This window comes from Peromyscus leucopus, chromosome 5 (genome assembly GCF_004664715.2).
Source record: "Peromyscus leucopus breed LL Stock chromosome 5, UCI_PerLeu_2.1, whole genome shotgun sequence".
Classification (NCBI taxonomy): Eukaryota; Metazoa; Chordata; class Mammalia; order Rodentia; family Cricetidae; genus Peromyscus; species Peromyscus leucopus.
Genome location: NC_051067.1, coordinates 84226724 through 84242532, shown reverse-complemented (window position 1 = coordinate 84242532; position 15809 = coordinate 84226724). Strand labels below are relative to the sequence as shown.

The 15809-nt window shown below is 40.8% G+C and overlaps 1 protein-coding gene across 3 annotated transcripts in view; it reads right to left on the bottom strand.

Moving 5' to 3' along the window:
- Lpcat2 (lysophosphatidylcholine acyltransferase 2) overlaps positions 1-15809 on the bottom strand; it is a 60359-nt gene that overhangs the window by 32160 nt on the left and 12390 nt on the right. Inside the window, exons 3-9 of one of the 3 annotated variants that reach the window (XM_037206084.1) lie at positions 14175-14392; positions 12606-12718; positions 10770-10830; positions 9613-9671; positions 8221-8255; positions 7702-7746; positions 4620-4674 (exon numbers count right to left, since the gene is read on the bottom strand). In XM_037206084.1, the coding sequence (XP_037061979.1) occupies positions 4620-4674; positions 7702-7746; positions 8221-8255; positions 9613-9671; positions 10770-10830; positions 12606-12718; positions 14175-14392 (586 nt within the window). The remainder of the gene's footprint in view (positions 1-4619; positions 4675-7701; positions 7747-8220; positions 8256-9612; positions 9672-10769; positions 10831-12605; positions 12719-14174; positions 14393-15809) is intronic. The other 2 variants (XM_037206085.1, XM_028871500.2) reach the window with 2 other exon arrangements.

Genomic DNA, 15809 nt, shown 5'->3' with positions numbered 1-15809 from the left:
TTCTCCCAAACTAGAGTTTCAGGAGAATGTGAGCCACCATAGGGGTGGTAGGAATTGAACCTAGGTCCTCTGGAAAAGCAACCAGTGCCTTTAACTGCTGAGCCATCTCTCCAGCCCCAAGGTCTAGTTTTTGAGCAACACCTTGGGTGTTTGGGTACCAGAGAGAAAAAAGTTGGGAGCAGAGAAAGAAGAGCCTGGAAGATCATGCAATGGTCCCAGGAGAGACTTGGGATGTGGCAGAGGAGGAGCAAGAACGCAGAGCTGAGCAGCGATGCCAGAGGCGTTCTTGAGATAAATGTAAAGGGCTTGCAGAATAAAGTGCCATGTGTCATTTTGCTCTTCGTGTTTATTTTATTAACTTTACAAGGAAGCAACAGCACTTTGGAGAACGGGCCTCTGTGTGATCCAGGGAAAGGCATTTAGTCCTTCTGTTAAATGAACAACTTTGACTCCATAATCTCTAAAGTCCTTTCTAATCAGAAGGCTCTGCTTAGCACCCAATTCTTCAAGGTGGAAAAACCAACCAAGCCACCAGAGGTCTCCACATCACTTAATATATCCAGAACAACAAACTGTAAATCAGAGTTCACTAAACAGTCCCTCGGTCCTAACCTCGTAAGATTTACTATACTCGCATAGCACAAAACTCAAAGAAGAAAAGAGGATGTTAAAAATGTTCATTAAATCTCTAACAAAACAACATAAGGAAACGAAGTTTTAAATTGCCAAACAATTCTTCAGTTTTCAAAAAAGCTAGTGACAGCTGAGTTTGAACTGCAGAGAAAGGCAGCCCATGGGGACTCTGTCGCTGTCCTGCTGCACCTGCCTCCAGCCCTAGAGCGCCACGCCCCTCCCTGCTTACACAGTCTCCAGTTTCACACCATGCTTGACTGTGTCTCACAGCCTGTCCCTGTTAAAAACGTTGGCTGACCCATTTCCCAGCTTTGGGCTTTGTTTTTTATGGTGTCCAACTCTTCTCAAGCTTTATACCGTACAGAAGATTCAGAGCTAACTAACTCCCTGGTACATCAGCCACGTTTATCCAGTAACAAGGACCGGGCCTCCCATCAACACTGAACACCAGTAAAACTAGTTTGCTCATTGTTTTGTAACCACATCAGGCACATGGCCTTCCCATGAACTAGTGAGTAAGAAGAAGGACACTGCTAAACGATGACACTATGATCGTCTTTCTTTGCTTTTTATCGTAGACAACAAAAGCATCGTTGAATCAACCCTAACAATGTGAGATTGTAGTTCTTAGAATTCCTTTTCTAAATCTTCAGAGAGGAAATGTAAAATGAAGGGAAGACTTTTATCACCACCATTTGGTGCTGCTTCTTCTCCAGTGAAGAAAACTGCCAGGTGAGGTGGGAAGTAAAAGTTAATGCTTAATGAACGCTTACCACATAAGTAGACTTATTAAATTTCACAACCCCATAAAAAGGCATTATTGTCCTCATTCGCCAGTGAGAACACAGATTTAGAAAAGTTGAAGTGGTTTTCACACATATAGGCAGGTAGTAAAAAACTGGAACAATCTGATGCTTTTCGTAACACTCATGTTTACTAATACTTGCAAATCACAGAATTTTGTCAAGTTCTAGAACAAAGTTTCTTTGTCATAACAAGTATACATGTGGCTGGTGTGTACTGATGGGAAGCTGTAAAATCTGGATTTTCTAAAAGGCCTGTTTGAGATTCAAAATTGCTAATAATTTAAGGTATTTAGATATTTAAGTAAATTATACAGACATAGAGGCACATGCAGCATAACACTGCGTTCAGCAATAGACCATGTATATAATGATGATCCTGTAAGGTTACAATGGAGCTGTTTATACATGTTTTCAGATGTCTAAGTATTTATCATTGTGTCATAACTGCCTACGGCATTTAACATAGCAAGATGCTGAACAGGTTTGCAGCAGAGAAGCAACAGGCTCTACCACACAGCCTAGAGAGCCTGTGTGTGTGTGAGCCTCTTCTGTCTACATTTGTACAAGTGCCGTCTATAATGTTTACATAAAATGCATTTCTGTGAACATACGCGGCTGTTATATAATGCATGGCTGCATTCAAGCATCCCTTCAGTAACTGGCTTTTTGAAGACTTTCTTTTTTTAAAAAAAAAATTATATAATATACAATAATCATCATCATAATCCACCCAAAGTTCACTTTTAAAAGTATAAAATGAATACCATATTCTTAGACAGCAAGTCTTAGACTCGGTTTAGGAACTTTTTACAAAAATAACAAAAATTTCCATTAAGTGAAAAAAAAAAAAAAAAAGTTGCTTCTGAACTGCCCAGATACCTGCAATTCCAGGGACAAAATGATCTGAGACCATAAACAGAGCTCCATGTGGGGCAGCTTAGCTCTGCCATAGAAGTTACAGTGGAAAAGTCTGAGCCTCATAGGTGAGGCCTGGATTATTAGAGTCTGTGCCAAAGTGTGGCCATACTTCGTGCCCAAAAGGCTGCTGGGATGCATTTCTGAGTTATATTCAAACAGTGGAGAACTAAAATATTCAAATGTCACTAAGCTATTAGGCCCAGGCATGGTGGTATACATCTTTAATCTTAGCTATTCAGACACTGAGGCAGAAGAACTGCAAGTTTGAGGCCAATCTGGGCAGCTTAGCAAGACTGTTTCTTAAAAAAGAATGAAAAATGCTGGGGGATATATGTAAATTCCCTGGTAGAACCCTTGCCTAGCACGTGTGAAACCCTGGGTGAAATTCCCAGTACCATAAAATAAAACAAAATAAATAAAGCAGTCAGGAGCTCCATGTGTGAAAGAACTATAAATCCAAAACAAATATAATAAAAACAAGAATACTAAACTTAAAAGTCCATAAATTCCAGTTCGGCACCACAGTCCAAATATTCAATTCAATTCCCTACTGATCCAACTGTTTTCAAAAGTCACTTCATTTGTGAAGTTACAGAACAAAGAATACATTCTTTCCTTTGCCAGATGGAGAATGCAATTAAAAAAAAAAAATGAAGTCATGACACAGAAAGGAAATGTGGTAATAGCAGTCAGAGGACAAGATGAGGAACTTAGGCACCCCGCTGTAAAGCAGCTTCACCACTGACATGTATGCTAGACAGGGAAGTACAGCTCTGTGTGCACTTCCACAAATGAGGCTGGATTTTATTTTGGCTAGAGAAGGGTCGATTTAGAGGAAAGGATATTAATGGCATGTGTGGTGTGGTGTGTGTGTGTGTGCATGTGCGTGCGTGCGTGCGTGCGTGCGTGCGTGCGTGCGTGCACGTGTGTGTGTGTGTGTGTGTGTGTGTGTGTGTGTGTGTGTGTGATAGCTTCCGAGTCTGCAGAGGTGATACCAAGGCTGTTTTAAGTACACGTTTGTAGGTCTTTTGTAGAAAAAGAAAACAGAGCTAAACCACACAGGCAGTTACTAAAGAAGGAAGAGTCGTGCTCAGGGCACTTAGGGACAACAGTGGGAACGTTCCCATTCTCGGTGGAAGAGTTCCGTCAGCTAACAACTCAAAGGCTCTGAGAAAGACTCTAGGTCATGGTATTTGCCTTAGTGCTTCCTGACTCTATGGGACACAGGTTAGACCCCGCCCCCTGCCCAAACAGCTAGAATTAGCCCATGAGTAAGTGTTCTGCTACATTTTATGACCATGCCAATAGACGCTAAGCTGATTTTAATAGTGGGTAGGTGTATATAAAGACTAATAAAACGATATCTTTCAAGGGGACAGCATGCGAATCTCCAAAGAATTCATGAAAATTTAAACTCATTTGGAAGTCTGATTTATTCCTGTGTATCACTTGATATTGCTAGTTGCCAACATATGGTTAAACAATTAAGTTATCCAGCAAGTCAAAATAGTATTTTAAATGCTATAGTCCTGCCACTTAGAGCACAAGCCTCCACTCAGAATTCTGCAGTACACAAAGAAATTGAAGATGTTCACTGCCTAATCCACAGACGCAACTGGGGCATCCAGGCTAGATAGAGTCTTAGTTCCCAATACGTTAACCATCACACTTCAGTCATGACTTGAGGGTTTCACTTGTTATCTGGAACCAATTTTTAGGGTCTTAGAATTTAGGTCCAAAATTTGAAAATGTTCTAATTATTTACTCCATTCCCATCTTACCCTGCAACTCCAAGATTGTCCAGTGGACGATGATAGGAGCCACACAAAACTTTCTCAGCATTCCCAGGTGCAAGAGCACACTGCAAATGAGCGCATCTAAATCTGGTGTCTCTTGTCACGTCTCAAGTATTACTTCTCAGTTTTCATACAACTACTCCTCAAGGAAGCTGGCTCCACCAGCTACCACTACTCCTTTTGCCCAGTGTGGGACATTTAACTAGGCATGAGTTGGCATTAAAATGTAGAGGGGTAGGAATGAGGGGCAAATTTTACCTGCCAGGGTGATTAGCAAGTTGGAGGTTCTCAAAAGTTACATGCATTTGCTGACTTGATTCCAAGAACTAAATCCGGCAGTAGGGACTCAGAAACACAATCTATAAGACCGGGAGTAATTTTAAAGGTGTTGGACTGGCACTTGTAAGCTAGGATTCAGTCAGAGGGGCTGCATCTTATGATCCAAGGCTGCATTTGAATGACTTACCTCAACTTCCACCCTTGTGAAGAGCTGACAGAAAGTGAGCACACACAGCTGGAGGCTGAAAATAAAAAGAGAGAAGGCTATTCTCATACAGCAAGGCAAGCAGTACCAGTTATTTACACACAGGCACCCCCCCCACACACACACACACACATCACACTGCATGTATATTTTGCATTTAAATATGCTACACTCAAGCCATGACACCTCTTTGGGTTAGACAACTATTCTTGTCATTGAAAAACTAAATCACCAAATGCAATCACTGTGCTGCCTTAACGAATGTAAGCTACAGCTCAAACAGACCAAACTTCAAATTTACAGTTTCCCTGATAGGACACATTCATAGGCCTAAGTCTCTAGAGAAACTACTCCAAGTCTACTTTAAGATATGCAGATGTGGATGGGAGACAGTGGTTAAGAGCACTGGCTGCTCTTCCAGAGAACCCAGGTTCAGTTCCCAGCACCCACATGGCAGCTCACGCCTGTCTGTAAGTCCAGTTCCAGGGGACCCAATGCCCTCTTCTGGCCTCCCTGGGCAATAAGCATGCATGTGGCATACCTACATGTGGGTAAAACATCCATACACATAAAATAAAAACAAATAAGTCTAAAATAAAAATTAAAGGTACATAAATGTGTTTACAGGAAAATGCCTTAGTACACTGTATTTCTAAATTTTTGAGTAACAACTTTTAAAAAGTCAGTGGGATTTTCCTTAAAATTACAAATTTTATCAAAGTTGTCTCAGTAATAAGGTTTGAGCTACAGGGAAATGTCCTGAAATCTTGCAAATTTCACTGTAAATCTAGACAAAGGGCTTCTCTAAGTGGTTGACAGTTTTTGAGACAAATGTCCTTCCTTACGGCTTTCTGGGATGTATTTAGACTCTGAGCCAGATTTCTGTAGGGTTTTCAGTTTAGCCTCTTTAGAAAGTTGACCCAGAAATCAGGCAGAGTGGATTAGACCATATGTTTAAGAAAACAACCAGTCTTTTTTTTTTTTTTTGCCACAAAGAAATTAAAGAGCCGGGCAGTGGTGGCACATGCCTTTAATCCCAGCACTCGAGGCAGAGCTAGGTGGATCTCTGTGAATTCAAGGCCAGCCTGGTCTACAGAGCGAGATCCAGGACAGGCACCAAAGCTACACAGAGAAGACTTGTCTCGAAAAACCAAAAACAAACAAACAAACAAAAAAGGATGATTTTTCTCTAAAATTATCTGAAAGGACTTAAGTAAGTTGGAATTTCACCATGGAACATTGGCTACAGATGGATGCGGGGTACTCAGCTTGTACTCACTGGCAAGTCCACCAGGCTCCTTATAAACCTGAGTTCCTCCGGACAGCTCTGGTTAAACTCAGTGAGTCACAAACAAACAAGATGACACAACTGTGGGAAAGGGGCTTGCAGGGAGGAGGACAGGTGGGTGGGGAGGGAGGGAGGGAAGAGGCGTGAGGAGCGACACACTCAGGATGCATCGTGTGTGAAACGGCCAAGGAACAAATTTAATGAACTTCACATAAAAATGAAGGAACTGGGGAGTTCAATTTAGGATTTGTAGAGTTAATTACGATACGGAAATGTGATTGTTGCCAAGCCCACCATCTGAAAGGAGAAAAGAAGACTTTGTACTACATACAAGCTCCAAACCACACCATCCTACCTTAACCACGGTCAAGTGAACGATCAAGTGAATGATCGTCTCTCAAATGTTTTCTTTTTCTTTCTTTTTTTTTTTTTTTTTTTTTGCTTTTTGAGACAGGGTTTCTCAGTATAGTTTTGGTACCTGTCCTGGATCTCACTCTGTAGACCAGGCTGGCCTCAAATTCACAGAGATCTGCCTGTATCTACCTCCCGAGTGTTGGGATTAAAGGCATGAGACACCGTCGCCCAGCCATATTTTCTATTATTATATTGTGTCTGAGTACTTTGACTGCACGTGTGTCTGTGTACCATGTGTGTGTAGTACCCTCTGACACCAGAGAGGTCATCGAATGCCCTGGAATTGGAGTTGCAGACGATGATTGGGAGGGGCCATGTGGGTGCTAGGAATTATAGTTGGATTCTCTGCAAGAACAGCCAGGGCTCTTAACCACTAAGCCATCTCTCCAGCCCAAGAGAACAATTTTCAATCATTTACACAGGGCCTTGGAGTTAGTATTTGGATGGACACAAATTTTGTTCTTAAAAGTATGAAAGTTGACCATAATAGATCAGTAAGTTTGCCTTGTTTACACTACAGTAAGACCAAATTCTTCTTGGGAAACAGCCTTCCATAACTCTGTCCTTTCTCTAAGCTTATTTCCCATGTCCCTTCTCCCTGGGGGTATCTGCTTTGGTGAAATAGCAACTGAGAACATAGATTTGAAAGTAGTAGATACAGTGCTACCAGCAGCATTCAATACCTGAGAAGACAGGCAGAAACAGGACTTGCCCTAGGCAAGGGCCATGTGCATTTGCACATAACAAATTTGAGCTTTTTAAAGATCTTGGGTCTGTTTCTAAGTCACCAAGTAAACTGATCCCTTGAGAAGTTGAAGATAACACATTGCCTACATCCCCTTCATCATGTGTTGTTTCTAATGCTGTCTGCCTCACTTCGCCTACCAAGGACTGAAGCCCAAAAGGAACACGTGTGTGCTATATGTATTAATGCTTATTCAACTGACCTATAAGTCACCTTTCCTGATGCAAACTTATGATCTCAGAGAAATTTCTGCACACACCCAAAAGGAGAAGTAAGTACACACAATCTTTTCTCCCCCTTTCCAAAGTTCAAGAGAGTGTACAATGATGTGTAAAGAAGCCAGAATGTGCTAGAAAGCAATGATGATTTCCTCCAAAATACTTCCATTGGTGACGTTAGTTGAGCTCTGTTGCTATCATTGTCAAAACTGGATAAGGCCCCTGGGGAAAGTTTTCAAACCCAGGTTCGCATATGGTTCTCATTGAAATTTAAGTAGGCCCAAACTTCTCTAGTGGGAGCTAAACAAAAGGTCTTTGAAGAAAGCTGGATTCTACATGTGTCGTTCAGTGTGAAAGAAAGAAAAACAACAACAAAAAGGCCTGTCTCATTCACCTCACCTCTGTGCAAGCTCCAGAAGCTGCTGATCCCAGTGCTTTCCGGATCTGGGAAGGGAACACAAGTCCTGGGTGGCTGTTTCCCCGGCACTGACAGACATGCCACAACAGTTCCAGGTCCCGAAACTGATGTAATCTAAACTGCTAAACCAGCCTCATAAAATCTGAACACAGATACTACAGGATGCTAACGCTACAGTGGGAAGGAGAGTGAAAGAGTCAGGCTAAGCATGATGCAAACCAGGCCCTGGAATGTTCCTTACAAACTGGTCGGCAAGATCGTGATGCTGACAGATGACTAGTACTCCTCAAATGGTATTAATGGACATCAATCTCACCGGGCATTTAGTGGGCAAGAAAGTGATTCTGTTCCTAGAGATATGGTTAAAAGATTTAAGACTGATTAGAAATGTTTATTTTTACAAAAATAAGATTTTTTTTTTAAAAAAGAAGGAATAAATTATATTTCTTTTCTTCATTAAGATAGTTTGCATAAACTATTAAATGATACAAGTGACTTACAATGTATATCCTTGCCATGTCCAGGTCACAGTATCCTAAAAGAACAGAAATAGTCAAATTGTTAGTCTAGACTGGCGTGGACACCTGTAATCTCAGCAGATGAGAGATGTAGGCAAGAGATCAGGAATTCACCGTGAGTTCAAGGCCAACAGGGGCTACATGAGACCTTGTCTCAAAAAATAAATGAAACAAAACAAAAAATTAAACAACAAAATAAAGTAAGGCTTTGTTTACTATTAGGATTCATGTATACTTTTTCTGGAATAAAAAAGCAACATATTAAAAACTAAAACAAGCTCATAATTATTAAAGGACGTAAACTAATGCACAAATTCCTGAACACAGGTTATATAGCTACACAGAGATCATCTCCCACCTCTATATGGTTTCATGGAATAACTTTTTCTGAATTAAAAATAATTATAGTATACGTTCATTTTTCTTCTCAAACGAGCATATCTGGAAAACTAATTTATGTCCGTGTGTGTAATATATATATATAATTTATCAATTATCATTTAATACATGAAAACTCAAATATATAGGCAGGGGCCAGAGTAGATGTTTAACAGATTTTAATTCCTTTTTGTACTGGAGATTTCAAGTTGAGAAGCCAGCCATTGACTACAAAACTGAACTGGCCAAGAACTTGTAAATTTAAATAGTATGATTAGTAGTTATTTCTGCTTTTTTATAACCTTTGGTAAGGTCCTTTCAGGATGAACCCCAGTGTCTAGGGAAGGGCAGTGCAGCTGATGTCCAGAGGATGACAGTGTGACCCCAGTGTCCAGAGAAGGGCAGTGCAACTGATGTCCAGAGGATGACAGTGTGACCCCAGTGTCTGGGGAAGGGCAGTGCAGCTGATGTCCAGAGGACGACAGTGTGACCAATGGATGCAGAAGACACTGTTTCCTGGAGCAGCTTTGGACTTTCGAGGTGAAGTTCTCTATGATGGTTTCTTAATTAATTACGCTACTTCCTCAGGCTCACACAGCCAGGAGGTACTGAGCCCGTACTTTACTCTGTCCTCCAGATGGATCCTCTACCTCCAGCCTTCCTCCCACTAGTCATCTCTGTATCTGGAAGAGGTTCCTTGTCAGCTCCATGAAAATCCTTTCTGCTGCCGAGTATAATCAGAGCCTAAGTCTGAGACTTAACCTGTCCATCAGAGAGATGGCAGAGACCAAGCAATGCCCTCCTGGAGCTGAGTTATACAGAATGACATTGAGTATTGCTGTCACAGATAGCTGTTGATCTTGCAAAATTTAAAAACTCCGGAGGCAGGTGGCATCCATCTGCCCAATCACTTCTTCCCTTTAACCATTCATTAATCAGATATTTAAAAAGGTCCTGGAGAATAAGCTATTAGGAGTGCAGAGTTCCTTCCCTTACCAGCTTGTTTGGGTATCTGAGGAGGATGGGCTGCACTGGAACTCCTGGGATGAAGGCCCCTAGAACCACATCAAAATTGTATAACATGGTCTGTATATGAACAAGAGGTATATAGTAGTCAACACAGTATAAACACACTGATGACTTACGAGTAAACAGAGCATGAGCCATGCTGAAATATTTACCAAAATGAGTTATTATAAGTAAGCAAAACATTAAATGCTGTGCCCAAGCCACTGAAGCATACATTTATTTACTGTTTTCTTTGGTAAAGAAAATTAAAGACATTTGTTTCAAAACATTTCTTTAGTATACATATAGTTTTACCATTTACTTTTATTTGGGGAGTTGGTTTCATTTCCTAAGTACATACTATCCAACAACATAGAAGAGCAATGACAAATTCGAGGCAAAGAGAAAATAAAAGAGCTAAAATGCTGGAAGCAAAGCTATTGGGCTGGCTTGACGTGAGTCACACCATGGCGCAAAACAGCCAACATGCACAGTACAGTATATTGTAAAGTGTTGCCAACATACACAGCCTAAAGTGTTACCCAACATACACAGCCTAAAGTGTTACCAACATACACAGTACAGTATGTTGTAAAGTGTTACCAACATACACAGCCTAAAGTGTTGCAAATGAAAATAAAGGCCATTCAGGGCTGCCTTCTTAAGATGAAAAAAAATAGATCGAACTTTGGAAGGCATGTAAAAACATGAATGATATTAACGTAGGCTGCCCACTTCATGACAAAAGACCCCAGATAACTATTAGGTTCCTTGGAGGAAAAAGAAAAATGTCAGTGACTTCTGAGCAGGCGCACACATAGATCCACATAGACCCAGACAGACACACATACAGACACATACACAGAAAGACATACATAGACAAACTAACACACACAGACAGACAGACAGACAGACAGACACACACACACACACACACACACACACACACCACTGAAGGAAAAGGCTACGTCAAAAAAGAGAGCAAAATAGTACACAGGAATAAGTTCTGTGGAATCACAGCATCAGAAAGGTTTCATCAGAAAAGAAATGCCAGGAGCAAATGAGTTCTATTGTGCATCATCCTCGAATCATTTGAGAAATCTCCATTACTATATTGTTACAATACATAATTTAATTTATCTCACCTGGTTTAAAAGTAATCAAACAGGAGCGATTAGTACAAGTACCTTCTGGGAAAACTAGTATCTTGGGAGAAAAGGAATAAATTTAATATTTCAGTCTAATTGATAGATTACCTCTTTATTCTCCTATGACTTCATCAACACTGCTAATACTTCAAAAATTAAAATTAAATAAAAGGCTAACTGTTGATCTAATAAAAACTGGAATCAGATGGTTCCATATTCCTCTAAAAGAAGTATAGTTTTAAAAAAAAGTGCAGTTTGACCAGTATAATAATTAGAAAGGGTTAAAGCTTTCAATAAATAGTATTCTTAATTTACAGCATATGTTGCTTACTTCTGGTTTTTACAACTGTTTCTCGATGCTTTTATTAATGATCTGAAGAAACTTAAAAGAAGACATAAGGCGAGGTTACATCCTTAACTAAAAGAAGTCTTTCTGATACAGTGTTCGCACTATCTGATATTTACTCCCAGTACATATTTCAGGGATGCCTTGAGAACGCACAATGGAGGAAATGCTGTGACAGCCTCCTGCTCAGTTATCATGTGGGCTGGACTTCACAGTTGGCTTTGTTTTTCCTGAGGAAGTAGTTTAGCTGTTAATGTGCTACTTGATGTTTTTCTCTGTGAAAGACATACAAGCATCTCGAGCTTCTCCACTAATTAAGACACAAGATTGATTTTCTGAAGCTTTTCAAATTTAGTCGTGAGTTAACTGCTAAGTATATAAAACCAAATCAAATCCCTGTACTAGAACTACATGATCTATAGTAATTAGAGAGGGAAAACACTGGCTCAAACTCAACCCAAAAATTAATGAGTGGGCATAATTCCATGCCCTGATTTATAAAATGGGTTTCCTGTGACAAGCAGACACAATGGCCAACAGTTTTACTTGGCATAAATCCACAACCAGCTTACTAACAAGGAATGCTAACAAAGTGAGTCACAAATCTCAGGGAGGAAGGAGCATTCAAAACAGCCTAACAGCTCCAATGTTTAAATTAATTCTACAGTCTCCTCCCCTCACCCAGTGGCTGAGAGTCAGGGCCTGAGAAGTTTTCCAAATCAGGCCATTTTACCCCTGGACAGAAAAAAAGTTCTGCAAAATGAAAAAAAAAAAAAAAAAAAAAAAAGTGCTGAAATCTATTTGTTATCTCTTGCCTGTGAATCCTAGACATTTTCCTTGGATCCAAAGAGAAAGTCTGACTTTTTCCAAATGCCACTTCGATCATTTTTATGGCACTCTTCATTTGCCTTGGTTTCTAAAGCCTCCAGGGTGGGGGAATCGAACGCCTGTGTGTTACTATAGGCAGGCCGACCACTGTAGCATTGGCCGCTAGAGATCACGTGCTCTCACCTGGGCGAAGACACCGGCGTGTTTGTTGGAATCATCCCTGCTTTATGTAGTAAGTACTAACCTACAAGAACATCCCAGGGAACGGGCTGGGCGTTGGTGAGGTCTGACAGATTAATAGGCTATTTTGATATGCCCCTTGAACGGAAAGCTCTTTTTAAATATAACTCAGAAAAGATTTGATATACTTACAATATTTTTAGTCAAGTGAGTTAAATCATATAAAATATTCATTTTATGTAATAGAAAGTAAAGTCAGAGAATCATTTGTTATACCATAAAGAAAATATCTGACAACTGAAAGGGAATGGTATGTGCTGGGGGCAGGGTCTTCTTCACACTGACTGGCTTATTTATTCTGCATCTATTATGGTGTGAACACATGGCATGATTTCTCACTCTCTGTGGACCCAAATGAGTAAGTCTACAGATATACAAAAGCTCTCAATGTATATAAATGACAAGCTGTGGCATCTTACCTGGGGCCACTCCCCTCCTGATGTCGCTCGCCTTCTTATTTCATTTATTGTGTTTTTTCGGGAATCTGGGTCAACACGGGACACCAAAACTGGCTGCAAAGCCCGTAACAGTCCTTGAAAACAAAGGGTCATAACCTAGTCTTTTTTTTTAGCCACCATGGCATTATCATTGGATAAACTGAAACAGTGTTTACAGAAAATGAAAATGTTAGCAAGTCTAAAAGAACTCAAATTCAAGTTGACTAGTTAAGAGTCTAATTTCAAATGCAGAGACAGATATTATGTCATTGGTTTTTGTTTGTTTGTTTGTTTGTTTGTTTGTTTTTCGAGACAGGGTTTCTCTGTGTAGCTTTGCGCCCTTCCTGGAACTTACTTGGTAGCCCAGACTGGCCTCGAACTCACAGAGATCCGCCTGGCTCTGCCTCCCAAGTGCTGGGATTAAAGGCGTGCGCCACTACCGCCCGGCCCGTCATTGGTTTTATAGACGTTAGTGAAAAGAATCGGGGGCGGATAGAAGGAGGAGGAAAAGCAGTTGTTTTCCTAAGTCTTTTTTCTTAATGGATGTTAAAATGTGGGACTACGCTTCAAAACTATCACGTTTGATTTTAGGAAGACCTTAAACACTCAGAGAATGAATTGATAGTGTCCATGAGTAGAGGGCGATTATGACTTATTTTACTAAAATCCTTCTGAAGAGAGCGCTTGCTATCACATGCAAAATAAACTTCAAGTGCTCTGCAACAGAAATGTTACGGAAAAAGCCACGTGGCACAAAGCACGGTAGCTGCACGTTGAAGAAAACAAAGTGTCCTCACTCCATGACAAAGCCACAAGGACGGCTATTCCTCCTCACGCAACTTTCACACCCACTCTCATCACGTGGTGTTTGCGGTAACCTTGGGACAAGCAGGAGCAGTTACTTGGAGACTGACTCCTCGGGGAGAGATGGTAGCATCTGGCAGGAAAAACATTTCACTCGCTTCATTATTTTTTATGGCAGGAAGCACTTATTGTTCCACATCATAATTTTCAAAGAGTTACACAAATGTCCCTCAGGGAACCATAGGGGCACAATAATTTAGAAAACAGAGCCGAGAGAAAAGACTTAGCACATTTATCAGCCTAATATCATAAAGAGAAGTTCGAGAAACAGCATGTGACCTGTGTTTTTCAGATTCTTTTAAAAAATAAGCATATTTAGTGTCTGAAATCTGATTTTCCTATGACACACAGGAACACAAAGATATGATGGCTAGAGATAAGAGCAAGTTTCCTGAAAGTCTAAAAAGCTAAAGATAAGGGGACATGTCTAATTTTTTCTTACAAACTCACCCTTTACATAGAGTAGCTCATTTAAATAAAAAGAAATGCATTTAAAATATTTTTAAGTTTTATTTTTAACTGACTGGAGATTGTGCTCAGTGTTAGACCATTTGCCTTGCATGCGCAAGACCATGGGGTTTAATACCCAGGAAAGAAAGTAAATAAGTGTACAGAAAATGACTACGATTCTTCCAACTTGAAGTATGTACACGCTACTGTTTCAGCCGTTAGCCAATAGGTACTTACTGCCAACCAGCAGGGTCTGCGCATTCTCATTCCGTGACACCAGAGAGGGCAACCCAGCCACCACACAGGCAATGCCATCGAAGAAGGTTGAGTGAGGGGCAACAACAAAGATGGGCGCCTCCACAGGGCTGGCCATCTTCCCTTTCACGGTAACCATAAAGCCCATGGAGAAGAACATGGCACGGCCCAGGAACTTCAAAGCTGGGTGAGTAATCTTCCTTCGAAAACAAGGATAGAAACGACATATTTGGCTTTGCTTTACTCCAAAGCACAGTAGGAAAAGCAAAACAAATCGGAGAACTCCATCTTCAGACATAAGCTATGGGGAGTACCAGCTATCAGAACCATCTTCAGCTGTCAACTTGACACACCTGGGAAGGGGCAATCTCGGCTGAGGAATGGCCTCTGTCAGATGGCCCGTCACTAGTTGGTTGATACTTGAGGGCCCAGCCCATTGTGGCAGGTGGGCCTGCACGGTCTAAGACAGTAACTGGACATGAGCCTAGGGAGCAAGCCAGTCAGCAGGGTTCCTCCATGGTCTCTGCCTCAGTTCCTGGCTCCACGGTCCTGTCTTGAGCTCCCCTGCCTGACCTCCATCAGCGACAGACTGTGACTTGAAAATTGCAAGATGAAATAAAACCCTTCTGTTGGTGTTGGTCAATGTCTTAACAGAGCAAAAGACAGCAAACTTGAAAAGGAGCTGAACAGGAGCTCTTCTGTGAAGCTGCAGACTCTGTTCCTAATGTTTTACATATATGTTAATATTTTTCATCCTCAGCCTATCCTCATGAAATGGGTATTATTATCATCCCTGTTTTTAAAACGTATTCTTTGTGTTTATCTATATATGTCTGTAAGAATGTGTATGCTACACTGTGCATTTGGTGGTCAAGGGAAAACTTGTAGGAGTCAATTCTTGGCTTCTACCAAGTGGATCCAGGGAATTGAACTCAGGTTGTTAGGCTTGGCAGCAAGCATCTGTAATTTCTGAGCCATCTTGCCAGCCCTATTAACCTCATTATTTAAATTTAAATTTAATTTGAGTTATATGTATCTTTATCTGTGCATGTCACAGGTATATGGATGCCTAAGGAACCCAGAGGAGGGTATCAGATTCCCTGGAGCTGGAGTTACAAGTGGTGGTGAGCTACCCGATGTTGGCACTGGGAACTGAACTCTGGTCCTCTGGAAGAACAGCCAGCACTCTTAACCCCCTAGCCATCATCTCCTTATCCTCATTTTGAAGATAAGAGAAATGAGGCACAGAGAAGCAATTTATCCAAAGATACATGGATAATAAACGACTCCAATTATTCTGTAAGCTTGAAATGATCAAAGTGAATCTTCAAACCACATCCCACACTGAGATCACCAACATCAGCAGTGCTGGCCTTAGAAAGCAGTCATCTTAGAAATGAATTCCTCTTACATAATGAATATGCTACTGTCTACCCAAATAAGAAGTCTCATGCTGAATTAATTTAGGGATAATTCTTAGAGATGAATCTCATCATAGTGCGATAGCCTTTAGGCATCACCAAGAATCTCCGAAATAAATATCATTGCACTTCCATCAGACGTAGATCCACAAGAAAGTCCAGAAGCCTCCTTATTTACTTTTAAAAAAGGTTTTAA